Below are 25,449 nucleotides of genomic sequence, written 5' to 3'. Positions count from 1 at the left end.
ATGGTACTTTGAAGGCTGCATTGAAAAACACTATGTATTAACATTTGGTTTTTAGGCAACCTCATTATTAATTAATAAAGTCATTTAATTTCATGGCCTAATATTTTAAATTAGGTTTGAAGCAGACATTCTATATTTCATTTCCTTCATCTAATTGATTCAGTAATCTCTGATCAGTGTCAGATTCTCTATTAGATATATTCTCACAAAAGATTGAATCTGTATATTTTTAAATTAACTTATGGCATAATATGATTTAGAGAATAAATTTATATGTGTAATATCTTTGCCTATTACTTCACGTGAAATATTTGACAACTAGGTTTGAATTGACCCTCAATTCAAAACCTTTAGTCAATTAGGCAGTCAGTCAACTAAGGGAGCATGGAGCTATCTACACCTATAATTTCAGTTCAATTTGGCTAATTGAACATGTCTACAGCTTTATTATATAATAATACAAAACACACAAAAAAATTAGTTGTAATTTTTTTTCAGTTGGAAGGATATTATTTATTAGCAAAATAAATGTACTAATGTTTTCCTAAATATGGAATTTTGATTATTTCTATTTCATCAGTTTCAAAGATTGCAAAATAAATACTTTAGTCTGAAAATAATAGAGCTAACCTATAAGAGAAAGAACTTTTTCCTGGTGATAACTTCAAGAGGTAGAAATAGTGTGTGTAAAAGGGTACAGAACTTAGCTTGACACATGGGAGCACCCAGTAATGTTGTTATTTTTATTATTTATTATACATGTGACATAGGGGTAACAGAAAAACCTTACAGTGAACTTCATTCTCATGGGTGAACAAAAATTTATTAGTTCAATACAGCTTCCTGACTAACAAAGAAATGGCTGTGATTTTAAGATTGGCCCTTTTCAGGGCATTTTCATGACTAGGCATACTCACAGCAAAGCTAACAGTCTTCAAGGTCCAGTCATGTTGCAACATGAAGAACATGTTGCTTCTTAAGCCCATTACCATTTTGTGCCCCACCCCAAAAGATGACCTGATTTTAAATGGAATGTAAAGGGGTTATTTCCATAGGACATAGAACATCTTTATCTTTTTATTAGTTTGCAAGCCACTGTTTTTTTAATTATTTTAAAGTTTTGTTTGTTTAAGATCTATCCAGTTATAGCTACAAGTAGTGTTGTATAGTTACAAGTAGTGTTGTATTGTTATTTTTATACAGTTTTTGTATTCTGGTTATACATGTCATTTTAGGTAGAGTTTTAAAAATTTCAGAAAATGAAGGAAGTCTTTATTTTAAAATATATACTTCAAACTGTGACTATTTAAAAAAGAAATGACTTAGGTTCTCTCTATGCTTGCCTGGTATCCCATTGAACATGAAATTATAGTTAACACATTTTTTAATGGAAAGACATAGAAAGACCTCAGTAGTAACAAGTTGCATAAACTTAGTCACGACACTGTTTTTTAATTTTCTCATCCTCAAAATTAAGAAGCTAGATTATATCCTCTTAGAGGTCACTTCCAACTTTAAAATCCTGTGATTTCTTTTTAATAACTCAGTGATGAGCGAATAATTAAAAGTATGTGTCAGCATCAAATAACTTTCCTGGGCTTTTTTCTTAAACAAAGAGTGGCTCTATGCGAGTCCCCTTGTGTGTCTAAACATATTTTGTAATCTCAGGGGACATTTGGTAGCTCCCTCTTTTCTAAAACTCAGAACTGCATGCCTGATAATTCTCTGAAGCTGGTCAGCGGTAATTCTGGCATCTGGTTCTGCAACGTTAAAAGAAGAAAAAAGTTTCCAGAAAAACAATCAATTGCATAGCAATCAAATGAAGGACTGAGTGAATGGAGGAAGGGAGAAAGGGAGGGAGAAATGAAGAAAGAAGAGAGGATGAAAGGAAACAAAGGAAGGAGGGATGGATGGAAGGAAAGAGGCAAGCAGGCTAAATCCTTCCAATCTAGGAGTTCATAACTGAATGAGGGAAACACAGGTACATAAGTGATGCTCTTACAAAATAGGCTGTGTTATCTGATATAATAAAACTTAGCCATGCAAAGGAAGCATTAGGAGAGAAATGCTCATTTGGCTTGGAGAAACCTGGGAATACGTTATAGAATAATCCATGAGGTGGAGAACATGTCAGGCAGAGGAAGAGCTGAAGCAAAGTTGCAGACGCATGTGAGCACAAGCTGTATGTTTAAGGAATAATTAGTAGTTCCTTAGAATGGAAATACACAAATCGCGATACGTATTAGGAGATAAGGATGGATAAGCGGACAGGGACTGGGTTACAGAGCGCTTTGGATCACTCGGTTAAAAATCTAGAATGTTCTTCATTATAACCATGGGCTTTGAAGGTATTTGAAGAAGTCACCAATATGAACAGATATTAATTCTAGTGCATCTTAAGATGTATTTGTAAGGGAGATTAGAGACAGAAGTCCTATTCAGAGGCTACTGCTCTAGTCTAAGCAAGACGTAAATGTTATTCCTCACCATGTTTTGACTGTTGCCTTCATCCCAAATGGTCTTAATGCAAACCCAACTAATGCTGCTGTATCTTCTAACACAAGGAATCAGAGTAGTGGGCCTCTTACAGATTTTCAACAGAATGTAATTATATCTGGCCTATTCCTGAATTTGGTAAGTCAGGGCGATGCTCACATCCTTTCAAGTTTCTCAGCACTTCGTGGTTATTCAGGCTATTATTTAGCCCTGATCTTCTTAGATACAAGTGCCTTGAGTTACTCTATGCTTTCTAAGGTATTATTATTTGGAAAGGAGCCTTCTCCATATCCCTAGTCCATTCATTTTTGTCATGTTTCTGCCTGCTTCACATTCTCAGGACCTTTGTCCTAATGCTATGTTCTCATGTTTTATTTCTGTTGCAGCTTTGGGGATGCTAGCTTGCCACTCAATATCTATAATATCTCCACCTTATATCCTAATAAACAATATAAACATTCTCTCAAAGTTACAAAAATAAGCCATGGGATATTTAAAAATATTTACAAAGGACCAAGTATCAGGGATGCTTGTGGCTAAGGAGCATTTCTTTATGATATTTCTTAATTCTAGCTAGATCTTAAAGGTTTCTCATCCAAGGGTTTGGAAAAGCGTTTAGTCACAATGATGGTATAAGTGCTTTAACACTGACTCTTCTCTCTTTTGGAAAAGTCTGGGCTTGTTGGTTTGCACTAACAGCAGGCATTCTGTTCTACTCTCTGTCAGCTTGGATATACATGAAATATTATATATGTATCAAAATGGGGTATTGTTATTTATATATTTAACAGTGTGGGAAAACAGACGTTGAGAATATTCTTAATTGAGACAGAAATTTCAGGTGACATTTGTTTGAGATATTACTGAATAAATAAAGGGCATACAAATAAATATACGACTCATTAAAGTTATTGAAAAAGAAAGAAAACCCATTTACTTTATGTGGATATATCTAAATCAATAGATGACTAAGGAAGCAATATAGAAAATATTTGAAAGTTCTTTGTAAACCATAAAAACTATCCACATTTTAATAATTATTAGTGTTATGGTCACGGATTGTTACATTCCCTGGTTTAACTTTCCTTGATGCCAAGTATAAGCACAATTACAAAAACTAACCCAGGTTAATAGTTTCAAGAATAAAAAACATGAATTTCCAAGTCAGGTTTGGTGTTTTCCTACGTTATGTAAAATAAGCCAACCTGGTGTCAAAGGACAATACCTTATTTTTTAAATGAGATATGGAATTGGGGACTTATTTATAATAAGACTTCACAGCTCTTTTCAAGTTTTTTTTTTTTATAAGTCAAGGCAAAATGTTTGAGGTGATAGCCAAATGTTGATGAAAACTGAATTATCATAGTCTAGAGCCTCTTTAATTTCATCTCAGACTATGCCTCATTATTATCATGGTAAATATTTACTATGTGTCAAGACCTGTGATCTCATTTAAAGCTCACAGCAGGCTCAGAGAAGTTAAGAGACTTGCCCAAGATTACATAGCTACCAGTAAGTGGGAGAGCAGTTGCACATCAGTGTATTTCAACTCTATAGCTCATGGCCATTATCATACGTTGCTTCTCATCATCAAAATCAGATGATAGATTTTCAGGCATCATAGATTATCTCAATATTGTTAGTGAAAGAATGTTCCTTTAGTCATTTCCATGAAGTCTGAAAATATCTTTACTGACACAGAACAAAACGAATGGTATACCATTCAGGTTTGCATTCACATGTTTGTAATAACAAAAAAAAGCCTGACAAGAGAATCTGAAGAAATCCAAACAGCAGCCCATGGCTGATACTGCTGTTTAAGGAGCCAAACTTCCCGTTCCCTGTTCTTAGTGTAGGACATTCATGCTCGCTGTCACAGAATGACTGCTGCACCCCTCTGCCCATGTTTAATCTCTAATCAGAAAAAAAAATAAGCAAAGAGGGAAAAGCAAATGGCCACCCCACCTGAGTCAGCCCACTGTAATCAGAAAAGTAGTAGCTCTTTCCAACCCCAGTCCCTGGTTCCTGCTTACCTCACAGTGACCAGACCCAAGTGAAATGATCACCCTAGCTACAAGGAATCCTGGAAAATGAAGTTGTTTGTTTCTGTTCTCGTTGTTGGACTACTGAAATAAATCTGGATTCTTTTAGTAAAGAACAAAAAAAGAGAAAGAATATTGGTAGGCGTTCAGCGGCAACTGAGACCAATATATAGGTGTGGTAGACTTGAGTTACCCACATGAAAGGCCAGAAACCCATTCGTATACTCCTAATAGCTAAATATCCAGATATTTGTTACCGTAAAATTAGTAAGTGATATTTCTTGACTAATTAGAGTGGACAATATTGAAGAAGGAGAAGTCAAAGATAACTTACACATTTTCTATGTTTTAGTTCAATATTGAGCCTATTATAGGAGATGGGAGATACATGAATAGTTGGTTTGGGGTGAAAGAGAATAAATTTGGTTTTGGCCACATAAATCTGAAGTACGTGCAAAACAGCATATGCACGATGCCCTGGAAATAACTGGAAATACAGGTCTGAAGCTTGGGAGATGAGTGAGAGCAGATGATAAGGATTTATTAGTCATTACGTGGTAGTGAAAATGCAAAGATAATGGATTGGATCATCCTGGGGGGGAGATATTCATAGTGAAAAGAAAAGGCTAACGATCAAAATTTGGGGAAAATATAATTTAAAATCAGGTCAGGGAATGTGAAGCTGGCAAAGGAGATTAAGAAGGAATAGTGAGGGAGACTGGTGAGAAACCATGAGTGACGGTATCTAAGAAGACGTTTATGGAAACATTTCAGAAGGAGAGAGGGCTTCAATAATACTAGATGTGGCAGCAAAATCAAGCAAGAAGAAAACTAAAGACACTACCGGCTGGTAAATTAGGATATTATTGATCGTTTTGTTTGTTTTTAAGAACAATTTCAGTAAACAGTAGAGTAGATTTCTTCTGAGGAAGAAAGTGATAAATGCATTTGTTAAGGGCAAAAACATGAGTTCTGTAGCTACCTGAGATCTGTAAACCTGGAATTTCATTGCAGAACTGGCATTTCCATTTCTAAAACTTATGAGAAGTTAATGGAAATAAATAACAGGTGATGAGATCAGCTGATTGCTAATAGATACAGAGCTCCCCCAGAGCTCTAAATTAAGAGAGTCATAATTGACTACTAGCAATAATTCCTTCTCTACAAATTCTCCAGGAAAAATTATTAAGCTTACAAGTTTTCCTGAGACCAAAAGACAGTTGGCTCCTTGGTATGTTTTGGCTTATAGGCTAACAGCTACTCTTTTTATTATTACAGTTTTTTCCCTTAAGCTCTTTTTGCTGTTCCATCTTTCACAAGATTTCCCTGGATGAGTAACTTTACAGATAGGACATCTTATTGCCCCTTACTCATTGTCTTCAGATTAATTTCAGGGAATTGTACAAACAATGCATGTATTTCTAAACCCCATGCTTGGTAGTATACACCAAATCTGCACTTGGTAACTTAGTAACTTGAAAGCAGCCATAGTGGGAGTATTTGTTCCTCAGAAATTAGCAAACTCTGTAAATCAGAACTCTTGGATACCTGGTTGTTAACCATATGTCAGTGCACCACTGCCTATACCCACCATGGAGAATAAAAGGGTCAGGTGACTAAACTCTATTCAGCTGTTACTACAGTATTTTATACTCTAACTTGATGCTTCATACTGGAGATAATACTCTAGGATACAGTCCAGATAAAACAACCATTCCATTCATTTTTACTCATTAAACATTTATTGAGTTGCTACTATATGCCAGGCAAGGATCTAGATAATGGGAATACATACTAAAATATTAAGACAGTTAGTATCCTCAGAGATTTTAAATCTAGCAAGATAGATAGGTAGATCATTATGTGTGTGTGGGGGGGGAGAGATACACACGTGATAAAACTGTGAGAAAAGCATGAGGAAAGTAGCTTATGAACACACAGGGCAGTAACTAATTCTCCTTGAAGGAATTAAGGAAGAGTTTTCTAGTGGGAATTTCATTTTGCAGAATATTATTTACAAGGCTGAATCTTAAATTAGCCTTCAGTTTTCTGTAGCTTTTCCTCACTTCCTTCTCCCTCTCAAGTGAAGACCTTATCATGCAATACCCTCTTGAGGAGTCCTATCTACACAAAATTGTCTCTAATAGATTTTTACACAGTGCAACATTCAAATCAAGCACCAATAAGAGCCTTAGCTAGGATAAAAGGAAAATTATCTGGAAGTAGCTCCTCAAAGGGAGAGTCCCTGCAGTTGCGGTACTTATCAAGAAACAACAGGACTCTCTTTGAATTATGATCTGAAATCCTATAAAAATCGGTTAGTGCAAAGGATAGCATCTTCTTGCTGACATGATTATTTTATTGACCACAGGGCGAAGACTCCCCATGCTCTGTTCTTGTCTCCTCTAGCCCCCAAGACTGGTGTCAAGAGCCCTGTCCAGAACTTCAACTTCTCTGTGTTCCAAAGATTTTGTTTGCCCTATTTTTTCCCAATCTTATGATCTACTCTGAATGTGATATGAATATTCCTCCAACTATTTCTTGATGACATAAAACATTTTTTCTTCAAACTTGGACTTTTTTAGTGCCTGGTATTTTGCAATAACCAATCCTTGGACTAGATTTTAAGACAACATGGCAGTTTTCTGGTAACAAGCAATGTTCAAAGGAACTCATAATCCCACCCCTGTGTTTTGTGCAAGAAGTTCATGTACAAAGCTCAAATAACATGAGTTGGTGAAATGGCTGTTAGAGAAATCAAACTAGGAAATTACCTAATCTAAGAGCTTCCAATAAGTATACTGGAAAAATGAAAATCTTATTTTAGAAATTTGAATTTACTTTTTTCTCAAGAATATTATTCTAAAATTTTAATAATAACTTTCCTTTTAATAGAGCTTTGATGATATGCTATTACTTTCCACTAATGTTAGATAAATAGGGAGGACATTAACTTTTCTAGGCCACTTAGGAACTCTTTAGAGTCTGGAACATCCTGAAGAATAATAGTTTCCTGTAAATTTTTCTGGTTCATGATGTGCTTAATAGTAATGTACAAAACATCAAAATGCTGTCGGGAAAAGCTTCCTTACTCTCTTCCAAGATTTTAATGATCCCAATCAGGGCACAATTTTCAGCTGAGATTGTATAATCCTATGCAATAAATCTTCTTTGTTTTCGTTCCATTAAAGAGAATGGTGAGCATATCATCCATTGTTCATCTGTCAGCTGTAAACTAATACATGCTAATCGTTGAAAACATTTTTTATTGTATAGTGCCAAGACAACACCAACCATTTTCTAAATAAATGAACTTATTTGCATTCATAACTACCTTGGTACAATAATAATTTAGTTGCCTCTATCTCACTGTTAAACTATAAACTTTTGTTTACCATACTTTAGGAAAAGAAAAAATATAGTTAGGAAATTGTTTTAAAAAATGAATTGTTTTAAAGGTTAACTCTAGTATTAGGTCATTTATTACTTTGATTTCTGGGGGGTTTTGGAGTTGTATGTATATATGAAGATATTATATTCTAAGTATATTCAAAATCTGTTCTTCTGAAGTTTTATTTATAAAAATATTTTTCCCATTATTTCTCACTTTCTGTATTTCTCATTCTGTTTATCATATGTAAATTTGTAATGGAAACTTGAGCCATACCCCAAAGGTAAACATATCAGTTGCTTAGAAGTAGACAGAGAAATGCACTTAATGCAAGCCTTGAGAAGGTAGTAGAATCATCATCAAACTAGAGCTTTGACTAATTTGCATACTTTCTTTATATAAACTTTTCCATTCAGTGTCTTTTTATTTAATAACTTTCTGCTTAGGCACTGGAAATGAGCAGTTGCTATGTGCTAAGCGCACTACTGAGTATTTTAAACGTATCATGTCTCTTCCTCCTCACAAAAATCCTTACAAAGGGATTTATCCTTATCTTACTGGTATGAAAACTAAGGCATAGAGTTTAAATTAAATTAAATCTTTGACTCTTAGGTGCTAAAAGAGTTACAAGAATAAGGAAGATATTATCCTGGCCTTCAGGAGCTTATATTCTAGTAAAGGGTATGAAAATTAGACATGAACACACTTACACATACACACACGTACCCCTTTAACATGAAGTAGTATGTTGAATTCTATAAAAGCATAAAACTATAATATAGTATGTGGAAACTTATCTTTCCTTAAATTTTTCATTTCCAAAATTTTAGCTGAGCAAACTAGATTATCGAAGAGGTCTTAACCAAATATACGTGCAATGTACCCCACGTGGTTTTTTTTAACCAAATTCTTAAGCCTTAGGCTAGCCTGTATGCACCTATGAATCATAGCAACAGAAGCAAAAGTCATGACAACTTAAAAAGACAAAGGTTAGAGTATGCAAAGTCAGAATCCTAACTAGTGAAATACAAAAGTCAAGTAAAATGTAGGTTTCAGAAATGAAGGCATAGCAATTAGACAAGAACCAATCAGGGAGACAGGGGATACACAGGAGCAAGTTGGCTTTGGATATCAAAATGAAGTACTAGAAACAAATATTAAAAATGTGGCATCTTCTGTGTCAGTCAAGAAGTGTCATGTATTTCCTGCCTAGATAAAGCTATTTCTCATCCTGTAGTTGGGAATCAGCAGTCGCTGGTAAGATCATGGGATGTGGATGAAGCTGGTCAAATGGGGAAGGTGAGACCTGAGGACATACTAGGAGTCAGTGGAAAAGTTTGCTTTAATATTTTAATTTTTTTATAAACATATGTTCTGAAATGAATCTCTTGAACATATGTAGAAATGATTATATTCTTATTGTAGCTTAGAGCAGTCTTAAAATAATATATTCATTGTTGGTTCTACCCAATATTTTTTTCAGTGAAGATGTACCTGGAATTGATACTGAAACAGTATTCAACTACTATCTAATCATCATCACCATCATCGTCATAATCATTTGTCATTTATTAAACACTTGTTCTATGTTGATATTGTGCCAAGTGTTTTTTACATACATTATCTTAATCCTTGCAGCAAACCTAGGAAATGGGTACAGCGGTCTGTATTTTAACACATACAGAACTGGGACTTACAGAAGCAATTGGCCCAAGATTACAAACTTAATAATTTGTGAGGCCAAAATTCAGATCAACAATTCAGTCTCACTCCAAAGCGTGTGCTCTTTGTACCTTACTATTTCTCACCACCTCCTAGAGTTAAAATTTAGGGTTTTTCATCTGCTTTCAGTACATTTTTGTGTGCACTGGCTAACTTAGATAATGTTGGATCCACCCATTGAAATGTTATTCTACACAATGGCTGAAAACACTGTCACTTAAATTGTTTTTACTATTTTAAAGTGGCTTCAGTTTGAAAAAGATATCGTGGACCAAATGTTCTCCAAATAAATTCACTGTAAATAAGTAATTACCTTTAAAATCAACATGAGGTTTCTATTTACATAGATACTTCCTGAAAACAAGGCAGCAAGTTTTGCAGAACTTAAGTGTATATGTTTTTTTGATACGTGAGAGTTTATCCAACAAAGTGGGAAGTTAAAAGGGACTAAGAAAGGCCAATATCTCACCTAATTTGAATGTATATTTCTAGATTAAGGATTTGGTTATTAAAATTTTATGGAGCCTTAAAAATAATTCCCTTATTTTACATTTGAATAAAAGGATCAGTTATTAACTCAAAAATATATAACTAGACACGAGAGATACTGGGGTGAAAAGAATCCAGATCATTTGAATCTGATTTAATGTTTATACTATACCCTATTGCCATTCAATTTATCTTAGCCAGAATGTTTATATCGCTCTAATATTTGCAGTGAATTGTTATTCTTACAGGATGGTTTATTAGGTAAAGATTCTTCAAATCACAGTAAATTGTTTATATAAGATAATCATCTTTCTAAGGCTTTGTGAAATTTGCTAGTATCTATGCTTAGAATAATCTCCATTGCAAAACTGACCAAATAAGGATGTTTCAACATTATGTTTGAAGTACATATAAATAAAGAAAACTCTATTGGCAGATATTCTCTTAACCCATTAATAGCCATCAGTTAGTAATGATACAGCTATAATACTGTATTTATTTGTATTATTAGATAGCAGACATGCATTATTTCTAATTTTCAAAACCCCAAAAGGAAGATATTATCCCTGTTATTTTATAAACAGACTTTTAAAGATTAAATAATTTGCTCAAGTTTACCTAGCTAGTAAGAGTTTTTCTTACTCCAGGTTTTCCAGACTCCAAAGTCTATTGTTTTTTACACCCCAAATGTCATTAACATAAAGCATTTATGATGGTTTTCAACTTACCAGAATATTTGAACACCCATAACACCCTGCATGCTGGCTGGGTCAGATAACTATTTGGTTATTTCAATTCCAGGAAGTTTGAACTATTGTAAATAATAATGACTTTTCTAGTATTTCTAGGATTCATCAAAATTCCAGCAACCACCCAAAAATTCAACTCTCTTTTTTCTTGGCTTTCCGTTCAAAAGTTAGTGTTTTAATAATTAGATTTTACATTATCTCTAGGTTTTCAGTGAAGCATAATGGATTTCAGAGAACATTGGTGGCTACTAAAATTGGTCTTTATAAGTTACAATGGCAACCTTATCACACTTTTTTTTTTCAAATTTTGTACAGAATAAAACAATTCTGCTTCCTTATGTTATGTTTATTTCCCAGATTTCACCTAAATGTTCTTCCCTGGGGCCATTGCTATTGTGAAACTGTTTTAATGGCCTTCATGGGGGGGGGGGGGGTGAAAATGCTCTAATTGCCTTTGCTAAAAACAAGGGTTTCATATAAATTGAATTTTTCTTTTAGGATAATTGCCATTCACTTTTGTTTTCTATGCCACTGAGTGGGGTTTTGCAGTATCCTCTGTGGACAATTAAAGTGCTGAAGTAGGAGAAGCTAATAATTGCTTTGTGCAGTAATACTGACAACCTCTGCGTGTTTGTCAATCTGTGTTAACAGTACCGATCAGGATGGGATCCTCATAGAGGGGCAGATAATATTTCCACTAAATCTTCGGACAGTGATGTAAGTGATATATCCGCGGTTTCCAGGACTAGTAGTGCTTCTCGTTTCAGTAGCACAAGCTACATGTCCGTCCAATCAGAACGGCCAAGAGGAAACAAGAAAATCAGGTGAGTAAGGGGATTTTGGCAGGAAATTCTTTTCAACGTATTTTAGGTCTTTGATTTTCTTTGGGTAAACATAAAATCATTTCCTTCAAAAGGTTACTATGTGTCATGAAGACAGGAAGAACTTCTGAACATACCGCTTTGCATTGTATTTTGGTCTATATTCAGACTACTGGCACAGAGAAGTTTTATAGAACATATAACATTTTTCTTACTAGGCTACTTGATATGATATCATTAGTTCTTTTTTTCATGTTTGCTATTCAGAAAGTAATTCTGTTACTATTCTGTCTTTACTGAAATGAAAGTGATGGGTAAGTGAAGACTTGAATTTTTTAATGTTCCAAGGAATATGAAAAATGATATTTTGGAGGGCTTTTTACCTAGCTGAATATACTTCCATGATTCAGAATACATAAGAGTATTACTTTTTTAGTAGGATGGTCTCCCATTCTCCTGACACCATTATGAGGGCATGGGAAATTCCTCAGCCTCTCAAGAAAATTTGTAAATGTAGCATATGTTACTATAATTTTCACTTATCACCTGACCTATAGATTTGATGGGCACCTAAGCTAATTTATTTCTTTACTCCCATTACATCAGAAAAAAAATCACCTTTTTCCATGCAACTTTGTGACAGGAAAATATGCTATAAAAACAATTATGACTAAGTGTTGCTTACACAGTGCTTACTTCTGGTATACACTGGAAAGAAAAGTATTCAATGTTTAAAAGATGTAATTTTTATTTATGTTTTTAGTAGTTTTCATTACATTTCTGTTTAATTTCATATGCATTTTTTTCTTGACTTTTTCTTTCTTGTTTGTGTTTATTTGCATGCCTTCGATTTGTGTTGCTTTCAAAAGGCCAAAGGGAGTAGAAGAGGGAGGGCAAGAAGGGGATAAACACGAAGAGATAGTTCATGAGGAGGAAGAGGTAAAGCAAGAAAGACTTAATGAGAATGAGAAAGGGACAGAGATCACAAACACAAGTAATAAGGAGAAAAACAGAGAATCAGGAGACGAGGAAAAAGCACAAGATATACCTGAGCAAGGGAAAGAAAAAGAACAGTGGAATAAAGAGGATTTGCAAAGACGATTTTCACAAGATGATGACAGGTAAAGTTTGCTTATTTTTGTAGACACTTCCCATTAGTAATGTAGCCCTTTGTCCTAGCTCTAAAGACTATTTTGCCATTTACATTTGGTTTATTTTCTTGCGTTTTATCTATTTAGCTTCTAATACAACTGATTCATATATTGCAAATTATTATCAAATATTTAATGAAACAGCCTTTAATTTATATCCACTAACTCTGAGGGTCTGATTTATTCAATTTTCTTTATGACCAGCTGAATCAAATGTAAATTTCCCTTAGTTCCTTTAGCGTTAATTGCTGCATATCTTCTCCATTTGTAGAGTCAAAATTTTTAAAATGAGATTCTGAAGGGCCTGAAAAAACTTAGCCTACTTCATAAAAAATATTATACACTGGAAGCAAACTTTTAAAACGATTGGCAAATTTGCTAGTAGAACGTAAGCTTTATTTGGTCTCTGGCTCCCTTGCTTCTTCTTAGTTTTCTGGTGGGTTCTAGCCTAGTTTTGAACACTGAGGAAGATTGCGAATCAGGGGCAGTGCTCTTTGATACTCTGAAAAGAAAGGATAGACGCCCCAGGGTTTATTAGAAAGCAAACACGTTGGGTTAAGTCCCTCTAAAAATTCAGGCAGCTAGAGAAACTGCCAGAGAAGGAACTTTGGACAGGAAAGAAAGGAGGAAACATAAGCAGCAAGGTATAAAAACAACTATGTTTTCATTTTCATAACACAGGCACCAAGTGAGTCTGAAGCTATCTTCACAGTGCTGTACTGAAAGTCAGCACAAATACACAGTAAACCTCCTTTTTCTGCCTGAGGAGATGAGGTTTCTGTAATTACATTTCTCAGAGACCAAGAATTGCAAATCATGTCCATCTTAGAGGAGTTTGGGTTTCTAGCTGTCAATCCAGAATTTTATTTGTTAGTACATGGTTGGCTTGATAAACACACCCTGTTATAAGTCAAACTTTGCATTATTATATTTAAACGCAGTCTCATTTTGTACATACTATGATTAATAAGAAAGATAATTGGGGCAGTTTTTTACCCCATCAGTATACAATTCAGTGGTTTAGTCTATGACACTTCACTTTTTGTCTCAGATTGGTATATTTAATTATATCTGTGATCTATGAAATTTCCTGTATAACAGATATTAAACCTAAGAGGGATCCTAAGTTTGGCATGTTGTGATTTGAGTCAAAACTTATAATCTTATTGAGTCAAAACAAATAATCTTATTCCATAATACACCACTGACATTTTATGCCTTTTGAGCAGTTATGCAAGTTTTATACAGGAAAAACATATGACTTCAGAGCTTAAGTATTTATAACATTGTTAGAACTTAATATTAACACAGCGACTGCAATGAAGCAAATCCATTATAGTTGCTCTTTTCATTACAGTAATTAGATATCATTGCATGATACAGAATTATGTTGTTTGTGGTCTAGTAGTCACATTAGAGGATGTCTTTTCTGAATATACAAGTAGGAAATGAATAGCAAAAAGTAAATTCAAAAAGGTTCATTAAATATTTAAATATAAAATTTTTCAAAGTTGGTTAATAAATATATTCATATTTAGATATTTATACTCATATATGTATGTAAGCCTGATTAAACCCCTATATCATTAATGATTTTTTGGTAAACTCTAGAAAATACAAAATTATGTTAACCACTGAAAATATTTTTTCTCACTCTATATCCATGTGAGTATGTTCTAAATTTTATATCTCTATACATTTGCTGATTATATACCATATATATGTGGTAAGCTGGCTCAGGAAAAAAAAGAAGTTTTCACAGGTAAGGGGAAATCATTTATTCAACCAAAACTTATTCAGAAAACATCTCAAGCACTATACTAAAAACTGGGGATAGAAATGAAATTAAGCATTTCTAAATATCTAAGCCTGAGAGTGAATCATTTTCTTAGCCTTGTGTGAGTGGACATTTAAGGATAGCTCATATCCCCCCAAAAAAATGCCATCAGTATACCTAAACAAATTCACAAGCATATTTGAGGAAGGAATTTGGCACAGAAAGGAGGATATCTTTAGTAAATCTGCAATGGAAGATAGAAAAAACAAGTACTGAAAAGTATGGTATTATCAAAACCAACAATATTGGTAACTTTACAATCAAATGAGACTCATCTATTCCTCCAGGTTTTGTTCTAAGGATACAAGCCAAAAGAAAAAATTCAAGAAAGTTGTTCCCTATAAATTTTTAGTTTTCTCAGGCATGTCTGTAAAGGCTGGAGAATTATAATTTCTCTTTTTAAAGAGAATGTTTTTGGGGTAGGGTCATTTTTTAAAGGAAAAAGTTTGGCATCTATTTCAAATATTCATGAAGAGCTGATTTTAAGTGACTTTAGCCATCTAAATTGTCTAGCTAAAAGTTCTTATAACTTTTAGAATGGCAAGCAGGATAAAATACTTGAATCCTCATCCTGACTCTGTCACATTAACCTACCTACTTGGTCTGGGCTTTTTTGCTTGTCAGTTAGAGGAATGGATGATTGACACGCCTTGCCATAGTTTACGTGAACATAGTGCACAGCCACCAGGAAAGTAAGCATCTTCTGTTAGATTGATGATTTGCCTTTATTATCTTGAGCTCAAGAGATCATTGGTTCTGTGACTAACCAACCACTAGTAGAACAAACAGCTCAACATAAGTTTCCATCATTTGGCAGATGTTTCCAACATTTAGGTGATCAGTATTTAGTACTCCATTGACCAAGCTGACTTTTTCATTTTTCTAGAAGTATGTTTGAGTGCCAACTCATCCCATATGGCGTACTGATGGACTGTGCCATTCTGCTTATGTATTACTGATATCCTGTGTTTTGTTTTGTTTCTTTCTCATTAAAGCTATCTATCTTCTAGTTAATACTACTGAAATCTTAAAAGCTCCAGTAACTTCTCTGTTTATTGATTGTGCATGAAAAGGAAACTTTAAATTTTGTAAATACCACTCTTAGAATTTTCATTGTGTAAGTTGGGGTGGGGCCCAGGAATTTGCATTTTTAAAACAAATACCCCAGGTGGTTATGATGCTATCTATCCTTTCTTTTTGGTTGCTTTTATTTCCTAATGAATTTTAAGATCAGCTTGTCAACTGGGGGGGGTGGGGAAGCAGCTGAGATATTGACTAGGATTTGTTTAATTGGATTAATTTGGGGTCTATTGCCATTTTAAAATATTATCTTGCAATCTATGAGCATGAGATGTTCCATTTATTTATGTTTTCTTAACTTTCTTTCAATGATGTTTTATAGTTTTCAGTGTACACATCTTGCACTTTTTTGTTAAATTTATTCTAAGCATTTTTTGGTGCTACTGTAAATGGAATTGTTTATTAATTTCCTTTTAGAACTGTTCATTGCTAATATATAGAAATTCAATTTATTTTTGTATATTGATCTTATATCCTACAGCCTTGCTGCATTTCAGTTATTAGCTCTAAAATATTTTTGGTAATTCCTTAGGATATTCTATATAAGAGATCATGTCATCTGGGAATAAAGATAGTTTTACTTCTTACTTTCCAATCTAAATGTCTTTTATTTCTTTTTCTTGATTATTTGACCTGGCTAAGACCATCACTACAATGTTAAATAGAAGTGGCTCGTAGGGAGTTCTTAAATGATACTGCCAGATAGAATTACTGTGCATTAGCTGTAAATTCATTTTTGAGGATATTTTCTCCAGGGCCACTCATCCATTTTAAAAATAGTCCATGGAAAACTTTCTTTTAAAATTCTATGAATATTTCTCCTAAACAATTGATATATCTGCTTTACAGAAAACAAAACAGTGCAGCCCATTGTATGTTCTCTTTACCTAGTCTATCAGGAAGTTCAAGTTCATAGCCAAAATCTAATTCCATTCAATTTCTTGAACTACATTATATTATACATAATAATTGACAACCTCACTTTTGCCTCCTTGTTGAGGCTTTGCTTTTCTACTTCTATTTTACTATAATTTTGAGTTCTGAAACTTTTTGTTGAAACTGCCTCAAGTTACATATGGTACTAAATCTTAACCATTTTCATATTTTATTGTGTAGACTTTTAGAATTTGACCCCATTCCCATTCTCTTCTTCTTGAAATGCTTTTTTCTCTGAGTTTCTGTAATTGTACACTCCTTTAACTCTGCATTCATCTCTTTGGTCAACTTGGTGTTTTCTGTGAGCTTTCTGTATGCTTTTATGTTGATATTTTCCAGGATGTCATCCTGGGGGTCCCCCCCCCTTTTTTACTCTACACAGTCTGTCTTGTCAGTGCACTTCAATTCCATGGCTTCAAGTAGCATCTATATGTTAATAACTTCCAAATCTGTACCTCCAGCCAAGATCTCTTTCTTACTCAACTGCCAGATCCATCCAGTCCTCTTCTGTCCATCTTCTTGTCTGTCCAGGAGACACACCAAGCTCAACATGTGAAATTAAATTCATCACACCCTTCACCAAACAAGCAACCAAAGTGAATGACCTGCTTTTCCATTTGTACTCTCTTTCCCAGTTCTCGGTACCCATGTTCTCACATTTGCCCAAGTAGCAACCTGCACATCACTCTTTACTAGTCTTTCTCCATTGAACATAATTCCTGGCCTCCAGTCACCAAATCTTATTGATTCTGATGCTAACTCATTTCTGAAATATGTCAATTTCTTCCTAATCCTATTTCCGCTTCCATAAATTAATCTGTTATCTCTTATGAAGATTAGTTTAGTAGAAAATTTTTATCTTTTTGAGCTCATTATAATAGCATAAAAAATGAGTAGTCAATTTCTCTGAAGTAGTTCATTTGTGAATTATATACTTTAAAAAGATGAATTTTGGAATTATATCTTTAAAAATGCTCAAAAAAATAGGGCGCCTGGGTGGCTCAGTGGGTCAAGCATCTGATTCTTGAGCTCAGAGTCGTGAGCACAAGCCCCATGTTGAGCTCCACGCTGGATGTGAAACCTACTTAAAAAAAAAGAAAAACTCAAAAAATACAAAAAAACTCCACAAACATTTTAAAATGCTCAAAATTATCTGCAAAAAAAATGAATCTGTATGTGGCTTCTTCAATAAATGAGTATAGTAGTGATAAATGCAGATGATACTTTGTTTAGAGTTTAGTTTGTCCATCATATTTTTTTCTATTCCATTTCTCCTTCAGAGCTACCTTTCCCTAAAATGTTTATCTCTGTTTTTAAAAAATTCTTGCATACATTTTTCACATCACCATGGTTCTTTTATTTTTTTAAGTTTATTTATTTTTGAGAGAGAGAGAGACAAAGAGAGGACACAGTAGAGGAGGGGCAGAGAGAGGGGGAGACAGAATCTGAAGCAGGCTCCAGGCTATGAGCTGTCAGCACAGAGCCCAACGGGGGGGCTCAAACTCTCCTGCAGTGAGATCATGACCTGAGCTGAAGTCAGACACTCAACCGACTGAGCCATCCACGCGCCCCCACATCACCAGGGTTCTTAAGATGAATAAAACACAGACGTTATTCTCAGGAAAAGGTATTGATTTTCTGTTCTCTTTTTTTTATAGCCCCAAATTTCTCCTTTGCATGTAAATATAAGTGTTGGCCTGAAACTGTGAACTCTATATATATCAAAGACTGTTAATCAGTAAATGAACTATTCTCTTGAGTTAACTGATTGTCCATCGTATTATTTTCCATTTGTGGTAAATCTTGGGTGTGTTTATGACTTCACAGTCTCCATAGTAGATCCCTGACAGTGAGAGATTTGAGATTTGATCACATATATGGTCTGAAGGGAAGGAGCGTTTGAAGATAAAGTACTGAAAATGCACAGATTAACTAGAGTGGGACCCTGAAGATGCAGGAGGGGTTTGGGTCAGAAGCATAGATGGATTGGCTCAAACCAGAAAAAAGACAGATAGGAAAATAGGTAAGTGTTTAGATTGGGAGTGGGAAGTGGTCATCACTACCTGATGGTCATAATTTTCTCAAACACATAAGAGGCAGAATATAAAAGTTTGGAGGCTGAATTGGAGATTGGATTTGAAGATTTGGAAGAATTGCTGAAGAAAATAGGAAAAGTAGCAGATGGAGGACAAATTAAAGGGTTGATGAATAGTTCCATAGATCCAACTGAGGGACAAGTCCAAGACACACCAGCAAGGAGAGTAGCGTGTTCTTTTCTAGCACAACTGAGCTGATCCAATTGTAGGTACAGAAGTCAGATTGTAGCATTTGTGGAGAATGGGAATTTTGATGGACAGGGCTGTTGGAAAAACAGCAATGGAAAGAAATTACAGCATTATGTAAATGTCAATGCTAGACAAGAAGGAAGAAAAGTCAAGACAGGAACTGGTAGACTAGGAGAGTGTAGAGAAATTAAAAAGTTGGAAAACTATACCATTTAGTACAAAAGCAAATTTAGGAAACCGGATGGGTGAGAGGTTTAGAGTATGACACTGAAACTCAAGATTGTGTGGTGAAGCTATTTCATTAGTTAGCAAATTCTAAGACATAGCCATTGGAGCAAGTAGAACAGAGTGATGAAAAGAGTAAAAGGTGAAGGTAAATAGAGATATATAAGTTTTGGAATTATGAAGCAGTTGGCTAGACCTTCTTAATGAATATGTAAGTCTGATAGAATTATGGTAAAATTGAGAATTGAAAAGAAGACCTAGCTAGCTCCTAAATACTTGAGTGAATGAGTCAATAGCCATGAGGTCACTAGATGATATAAAGAAAGGGGCAGAAAAGGAGAAGTGTATGTTGGCATAGCCAGAAGTCATAAGCTGCAAAAAGATAAGTTAAGCTTTTAAGTCAAAGTAGAAGAGAAACTTTCCCAAAAAAGTAACCAGTAGTTAGAAATATTACAACCTATGGGGCGCCTGGGTGGCTCAGTCGGTTAAGTGTCTGACTTCGGCTCAGGTCATGGTCTCGCGGTCTGTGAGTTCGAGCCTCGCATTGGGCTCTGTGCTGACAGCTGAGAGCCTGGAGCCTGTTTCAGATTCTGTGTCTCCCTCTGTCTCTGACCCTCCCCCGTTCATGCTCTGTCTCTCTCTGTCTCAAAAATAAATAAACATTGAAAAAAATAAAAAAAAAAGAAATATTACAACCTATGAAAAAGGATAAGTAATTGTCATTAGAGAGGACTTCAGGGGAAGCAGTATGTCCAAGGCAGTACCAGGTTTTAGTTAAGACAAGATATAGATTGTTTTGGTGACGAGAGTAAAAGGGTTTAGAATGAGTAATAAGAGTATAGCTTTGTCGTGGAGCCACCGGGCTTTTGCTCTGCTGTTGGGGCCACCACATTTTTAGGGTATTCCTTTCAGCTAACACATAGTATTTATCCTTCAGTACCGCATCTCTGTTCTTTGCTATGATATCGGAGCTCAGCGTTGATTAACCTTTACTCCCACATCCTACATAAATTTTAAGAGACTTATAAAATTTAATTGACTTTGTAATGTAATCATTATTAGAAATTTTGTTAGTTTGTATTTCTGTGGTAACTGGTTTATTTTATTCTGTTGTCACCAGAAAATTTTATTCAGAGGCCCACACAGATTCATTTTTACAAATTTCACATTGGTTAGAAGAGCAATTTAAGGTTATATACATTTAAAATGTCTATTAGCCTTCATTTATATATGGAACTTTTGTTTTCTGGCATTTCCACCATTGATTATAGGTAAATAATGTTTCTATAGACTTGTCTGCTATAATGGATAAAATTAATTTTTATGCTCTTTTTAAACATTTATTTCAAACATTTTCCCCACGTGCTGCATGTTAGAGAGTAAAATAAATTTAGCGTGAAAGTAGAGAAATAATTAAATGGGAATGACTCTCTCCATACAAAATAAGAGCAGAAAAAACTGCCACATTAGTTCCCATCATATTTAATATTTGTTTTTACAAGCCCGTAAGGACAATTAATCTACAGCTGTTATTCTTTTCTTTTTAAGCTTATTTATTTATTTTGAGAGAGAGAAAGCGTGAGTGGGGAAGAGGCAGAGAGAGAGAGAGGGAGAGAGAATCCCAAGCAGGCTCCACACTCAGCACATAGTCCAATCCAGGGCTCGATCTCATGACTGACTGTGAGATCATGACCCAAGCCGAAATCAAGAGTCAGACGCTTAACTGACTCAGACACCCAGGTGCCCCTACAGCTGTTATTCTGCATTAAATGCGATATTCAAAGCTAGTGACTCCAAATAGAACTCTAGATATCCCTCAGGATGAACAAATTTAACATGTAAAAGTTTGATTTTTTTATATTAAATATAACTTGTTGTCAGATTGTTTTCCATACAACACCCAGTGCTCATCCCAACAGGTGCCCTCCTCAATGCCCATCACCCACTTTCCCCTCCCTCCAACCCCCCATCAACCCTCAGTTTGTTCTCAGTATTTAAGGGTCTCTTATGGTTTGCCTCCCTCCCCCTCTGTAACTCTTTTTTCCCCCTTCCCCTCCCCCATGGTCTTCTGTTCAGTTTCTCAGGATCCACATATGAGTGAAAACGTATGGTATCTGTCCTTCTCTGCTTGACTCATTTCACTTAGCATAATACCCTCCAGTTCCGTCCGCATTGCTACAAATGGCCATATTTCATTCTTTCTCATTGCCAAGTAGTATTCCATTGTATATATAAACCACGTCTTCTTTATCCATTCGTCAGGTGGTAGACATTTAGGCTCTTTCCATAATTTGGCTATTGTTGAAAGTGCTGCTATAAACATTGGGGTACAAGTGCCCCTATGCATCAACACTCATATTCCTTGGGTAAATTCCTAGCAGTGCTATTGCTGGGTCACAGGGAAGATCTATTCTTAATTTTTTGAGGAACCTCCATGCTGTTTTCCAGAGCAGCTGCACCAGTTTGCATTCCCACCAACAGTGCAAGAGGGTTCCCGTTTCTCCACATCCTTGCCAGCATCTATAGTCTCCTGATTTGTTCATTTTGGCCACTCTGACTGGTGTGAAGTGATATCTGAGTGTGGTTTTGATTTGTATTTCCCTGATGAGGAGCGATGTTGAGCATCTTTTCATGTGTCTGTTGGCCATCTGGATGTCTTCTTTGGAAAAGTGTCTATTCATGTCTTCTGCCCATTTCTTCACTGGATTATTTGTTTTTTGGGTGTGGAGTTTGGTGAGTTCTTTAAAGATTTTGGATACTAGCCTTTTATCTGATATGTCATTTGCAAATATCTTTTCCCATTCCATCGGTTGCCTTTTAGTTTTGTTGATTGTTTCCTTTGCAGTGCAGAAGCGTTTTATTTTCATGAGGTCCCAATAGTTCATTTTTGCTTTTAATTCCCTTGCCTTTGGAGATGTGTCAAGTAAGAAATTGCTGTGGCTGAGGTCAGAGAGGTTTTTTCCTGCTTTCTCCTCTAGGGTTTTGATGGTTTCCTGTCTCACATTCAGGTCCTTTATCCATTTTGAGTTTATTTTTGTGAGTGGTGTGAGAAAGTGGTCTAGTTTCAACCTTCTGCATGTTGCTGTCCAGTTCTCCCAGCACCATTTGTTAAAGAGACTCTTTCTTCCATTGGATGCTCTTTCCTGCTTTGTCAAAGATTAGTTGGCCATACATTTGTGGGTCTGATTCTGGGGTCTCTCTTCTATTCCATTGGTCTATGTGTCCGTTTTTGTTCCAATACCACACTGTCTTGATGATTACAGCTTTTCAGTCTTCCTATTTTAGCCTTATTTTGACTTCAGCCTTTCACACTTATGGATCTTTCTCCTTACAGGCTCTTGCATTTATACTTCTGTGTATATATGCTCATGTTGATTCTTGTGCCTGAATTATGGCTTCTTCTTTTCTGTTTATGAGTAGAGTACCTACCCATCCTTCAATACCCAACTCAAATATAAATTCATCTAAGAAACACCATCTCTTCTCTTCCTTCACAATTTATCTACTATTTTTTTTTTACAAGAACAGTTTCTCTTGTGGTATTCATTTTCCTCTTCTGAATGTAGTTAATTTTGTATCCATTTAATCTACTATAATTGACCATTGGTTAGTTAGCCTTTTGAGGTAGGTTATCCATCATTTTTATCTTTTTATTGTCTTACCTCCCAGTATCTACAATAACCCACACAAAGTAGACACACAATAAAAGTTAGTGTAGGGATATATGAAGAAGTAAGATTGTAATAAAGCAGTGAAAATTTAGTGGTATGAAGGGCTTCCAACATGGTGCTTCTGACCTAGTGCAATACTCAGCATGTTAATCTTAGTCTCCTTTGACAAAAGTTTTTAAATAGTCCAGGAGGTCATTTGTTCCCCAGTGGAAATAAACCTCAATTCAGTGGAATTTATTTCCTAGGAATTTGTTTTATGAGATATTATATTCCATTTCGGACAGATATAGTTGGTGGTGGGTTGGTTTGATGATTTGAATATGATGAATAGTTATTTCTCTCATCTTTGCAGCTTTCAAGAGGATTTTAGAATTCATTTCAAACTATTCTTTTGGGTACATTAGATGGATGTTAGTTTGTCTGACCTTTAAATACTACCTTAGGGAACCCTTTTGTTATGTTTTCTTATATGTTTTTCTCCCACCCTTGTCAGACTTCATATAGGATTTTTACGTATCAAATAGTGATTATCATTAGGATGACAAAAATAAGGAAACTTGTAAATTAGTCGTCTGAGTCTTCCTATCAAGATATTTTAAATAGACAGGACAATTTTGAAAAGATATATAAGACTTAATATTGAAGTTGTCTGGAGAGTACTGCATATTTTCAAAAAAAAAATCTGTGAATTCACCAACTTACTTTACTATTTCTGTTTATCATGGAGTATGAATTACTGCTTTGCACGGTGCACCTGCCCTATGCAGAGATATAGTTGTCAGTTTGACACATGGGGGATTCAGCTGGCTTGCTTTGCAGAGTTTGTGAATAAGAACGTGATGCCACGATACAGTGACTCATAGTAAGCATAATCATCATTTATCATCATCCAAAGTTTATTTTTAGTATTATAATAAATTACACACAAATCCTCAGAAAATATACATGAAAGATAATATATAGCATAATGTTAAAACTTAGCTCTGGATTCGGACAGAACTGGATTGAATCCTGGTTCTGTCAATTCCTAACAATATAAATGCAGGCAAATAAAAACCACACTTTTCAATATTATATTGGAGATAATAATAGTAACTTTCTCACAGGGCTGTCATGAAAGTTCAATGACAGTGTATCCTTACAGCTTTTAACCGAATTTCTCGCATTCCTGGCACATGATAAGCATTTGATAAATGGTAGAGATTACGAAAGAAAGAAAAAGAAAGGAGAGGAAAAATAAATGTAAAAATTCTCACTCTTTTTGACTTTTTTCAACTGCATATTTCATAGAAACTTTCCTATAACACTTTGACAGGTAATTCAGGATAAGGTATATCCATCTTCTATTTTGTACAAGAGAAAATAATTTCCAAAATACCAAAAAGATTTCATCACAAGATAATTTCACAAAGTAATATGGTAGAGATTCCTGAAAGTGTTTGTAAGGTTGTTTCATAGTTTGCTATGGTTGACCTTTAAGAGTATTGGAGTTTAAGTGGTTTTATTCCTTAAATTGCCATTATTCAAGTATAATTGAGCATCTTCGTATGCCAGATCCTCTGCTAAAATGGGGGAAATACTGGTTGACAAGACCTAGTTCTTTCCCTCAAAGAGCTTAAAGTCTAGAGGGGAGATCGAGAAGTAAATAAATGGTTATAATAAGTAAAGGTATGAAAAATAACTTTAATATGTGATTTGATAATACTTCCCCTCTTAGCACATCATTTTAATAACCCACTTAATTATTTCATTTAAAGCTCCCTACCAACTTTGAAATATGGAAAATGGAAGTTACAAAAGGTTATCTAAACTGCCCAATATTAAAATAATTTAAACGTCACAGTAGTGACAGAAATTATATCTTTTGACATCAAAGTCTAATGTTCCTCCTACTTCACCATGGAAGTCCTTTCAAACAAATAAATTGAAGCAAGAAGAGACAGGTGACTTTCAGCATTGTACAGATAGGAAAACGTCTACAGAAAAAAAATCCATTATTTCTTATAAGCCTCTAACCATTTAAAAAGTCTTTCTGAATTAATAGCCTAAGAACATATTTGAGAAACTTTGTTAAGCAGTTGTTCTCGATGTGCCTGGGTGGCTCAATTTGTTAAGCATTCGACTCTTGATTTCCGCTCAGGTCATGATCTCATGGTTTGTGAGATCGAGCCCTGTGTTGGGCTCCGCACTAACAGCATGGAGCCTGCTTGGGATTTTCTTCCTTTCTCTCTGCCAATCTCCCCACTCACATGCACTTTCTCTCTCTCAAAATAAATAAATAAACATTAAAAAAAAAAACAGTTGGGGGCGCCTGGGTGGCGCAGTCGGTTAAGCGTCCGACTTCAGCCAGGTCACGATCTCGCGGTCCGTGAGTTCGAGCCCCGCGTCAGGCTCTGGGCTGATGGCTCGGAGCCTGGAGCCTGTTTCCGATTCTGTGTCTCCCTCTCTCTCTGCCCCTCCCCCGTTCATGCTCTGTCTCTCTCTGTCCCAAAAATAAAAATAAAAACGTTGAAAAAAAATTAAAAAAAAAAAAACAGTTGTTCTTAGCTCTAAT

The 25,449-nt window shown here is 35.1% G+C and overlaps 1 protein-coding gene across 39 annotated transcripts in view; it reads left to right on the top strand.

Annotated features, from left to right (window-relative positions):
• Window positions 1-25,449, top strand: part of RIMS2 (regulating synaptic membrane exocytosis 2) — a 614,217-nt gene that overhangs the window by 473,136 nt on the left and 115,632 nt on the right. For 15 of the 39 annotated variants that reach the window (XM_047088888.1, XM_047088884.1, XM_047088889.1 and 12 more), the window contains one exon: window positions 11,541-11,713. The exons of 23 other annotated variants lie outside the window; for them this stretch is intronic. In XM_047088888.1, the coding sequence (XP_046944844.1) occupies window positions 11,541-11,713 (173 nt within the window). Of the gene's footprint in view, window positions 1-11,540; window positions 11,714-12,579; window positions 12,832-25,449 lie in introns of all 39 variants that reach the window. One more of the 39 variants, XM_047088882.1, reaches the window with a different exon arrangement.

The sequence above is a fragment of the Lynx rufus genome, unplaced genomic scaffold, assembly GCF_022079265.1.
Source record: "Lynx rufus isolate CCGP_SWC_20201006 ecotype Redwood Valley unplaced genomic scaffold, mLynRuf1.p SCAF_26, whole genome shotgun sequence".
Taxonomy (NCBI): domain Eukaryota; kingdom Metazoa; phylum Chordata; class Mammalia; order Carnivora; family Felidae; genus Lynx; species Lynx rufus.
This window is presented reverse-complemented; position numbering and strand designations above follow the sequence as displayed.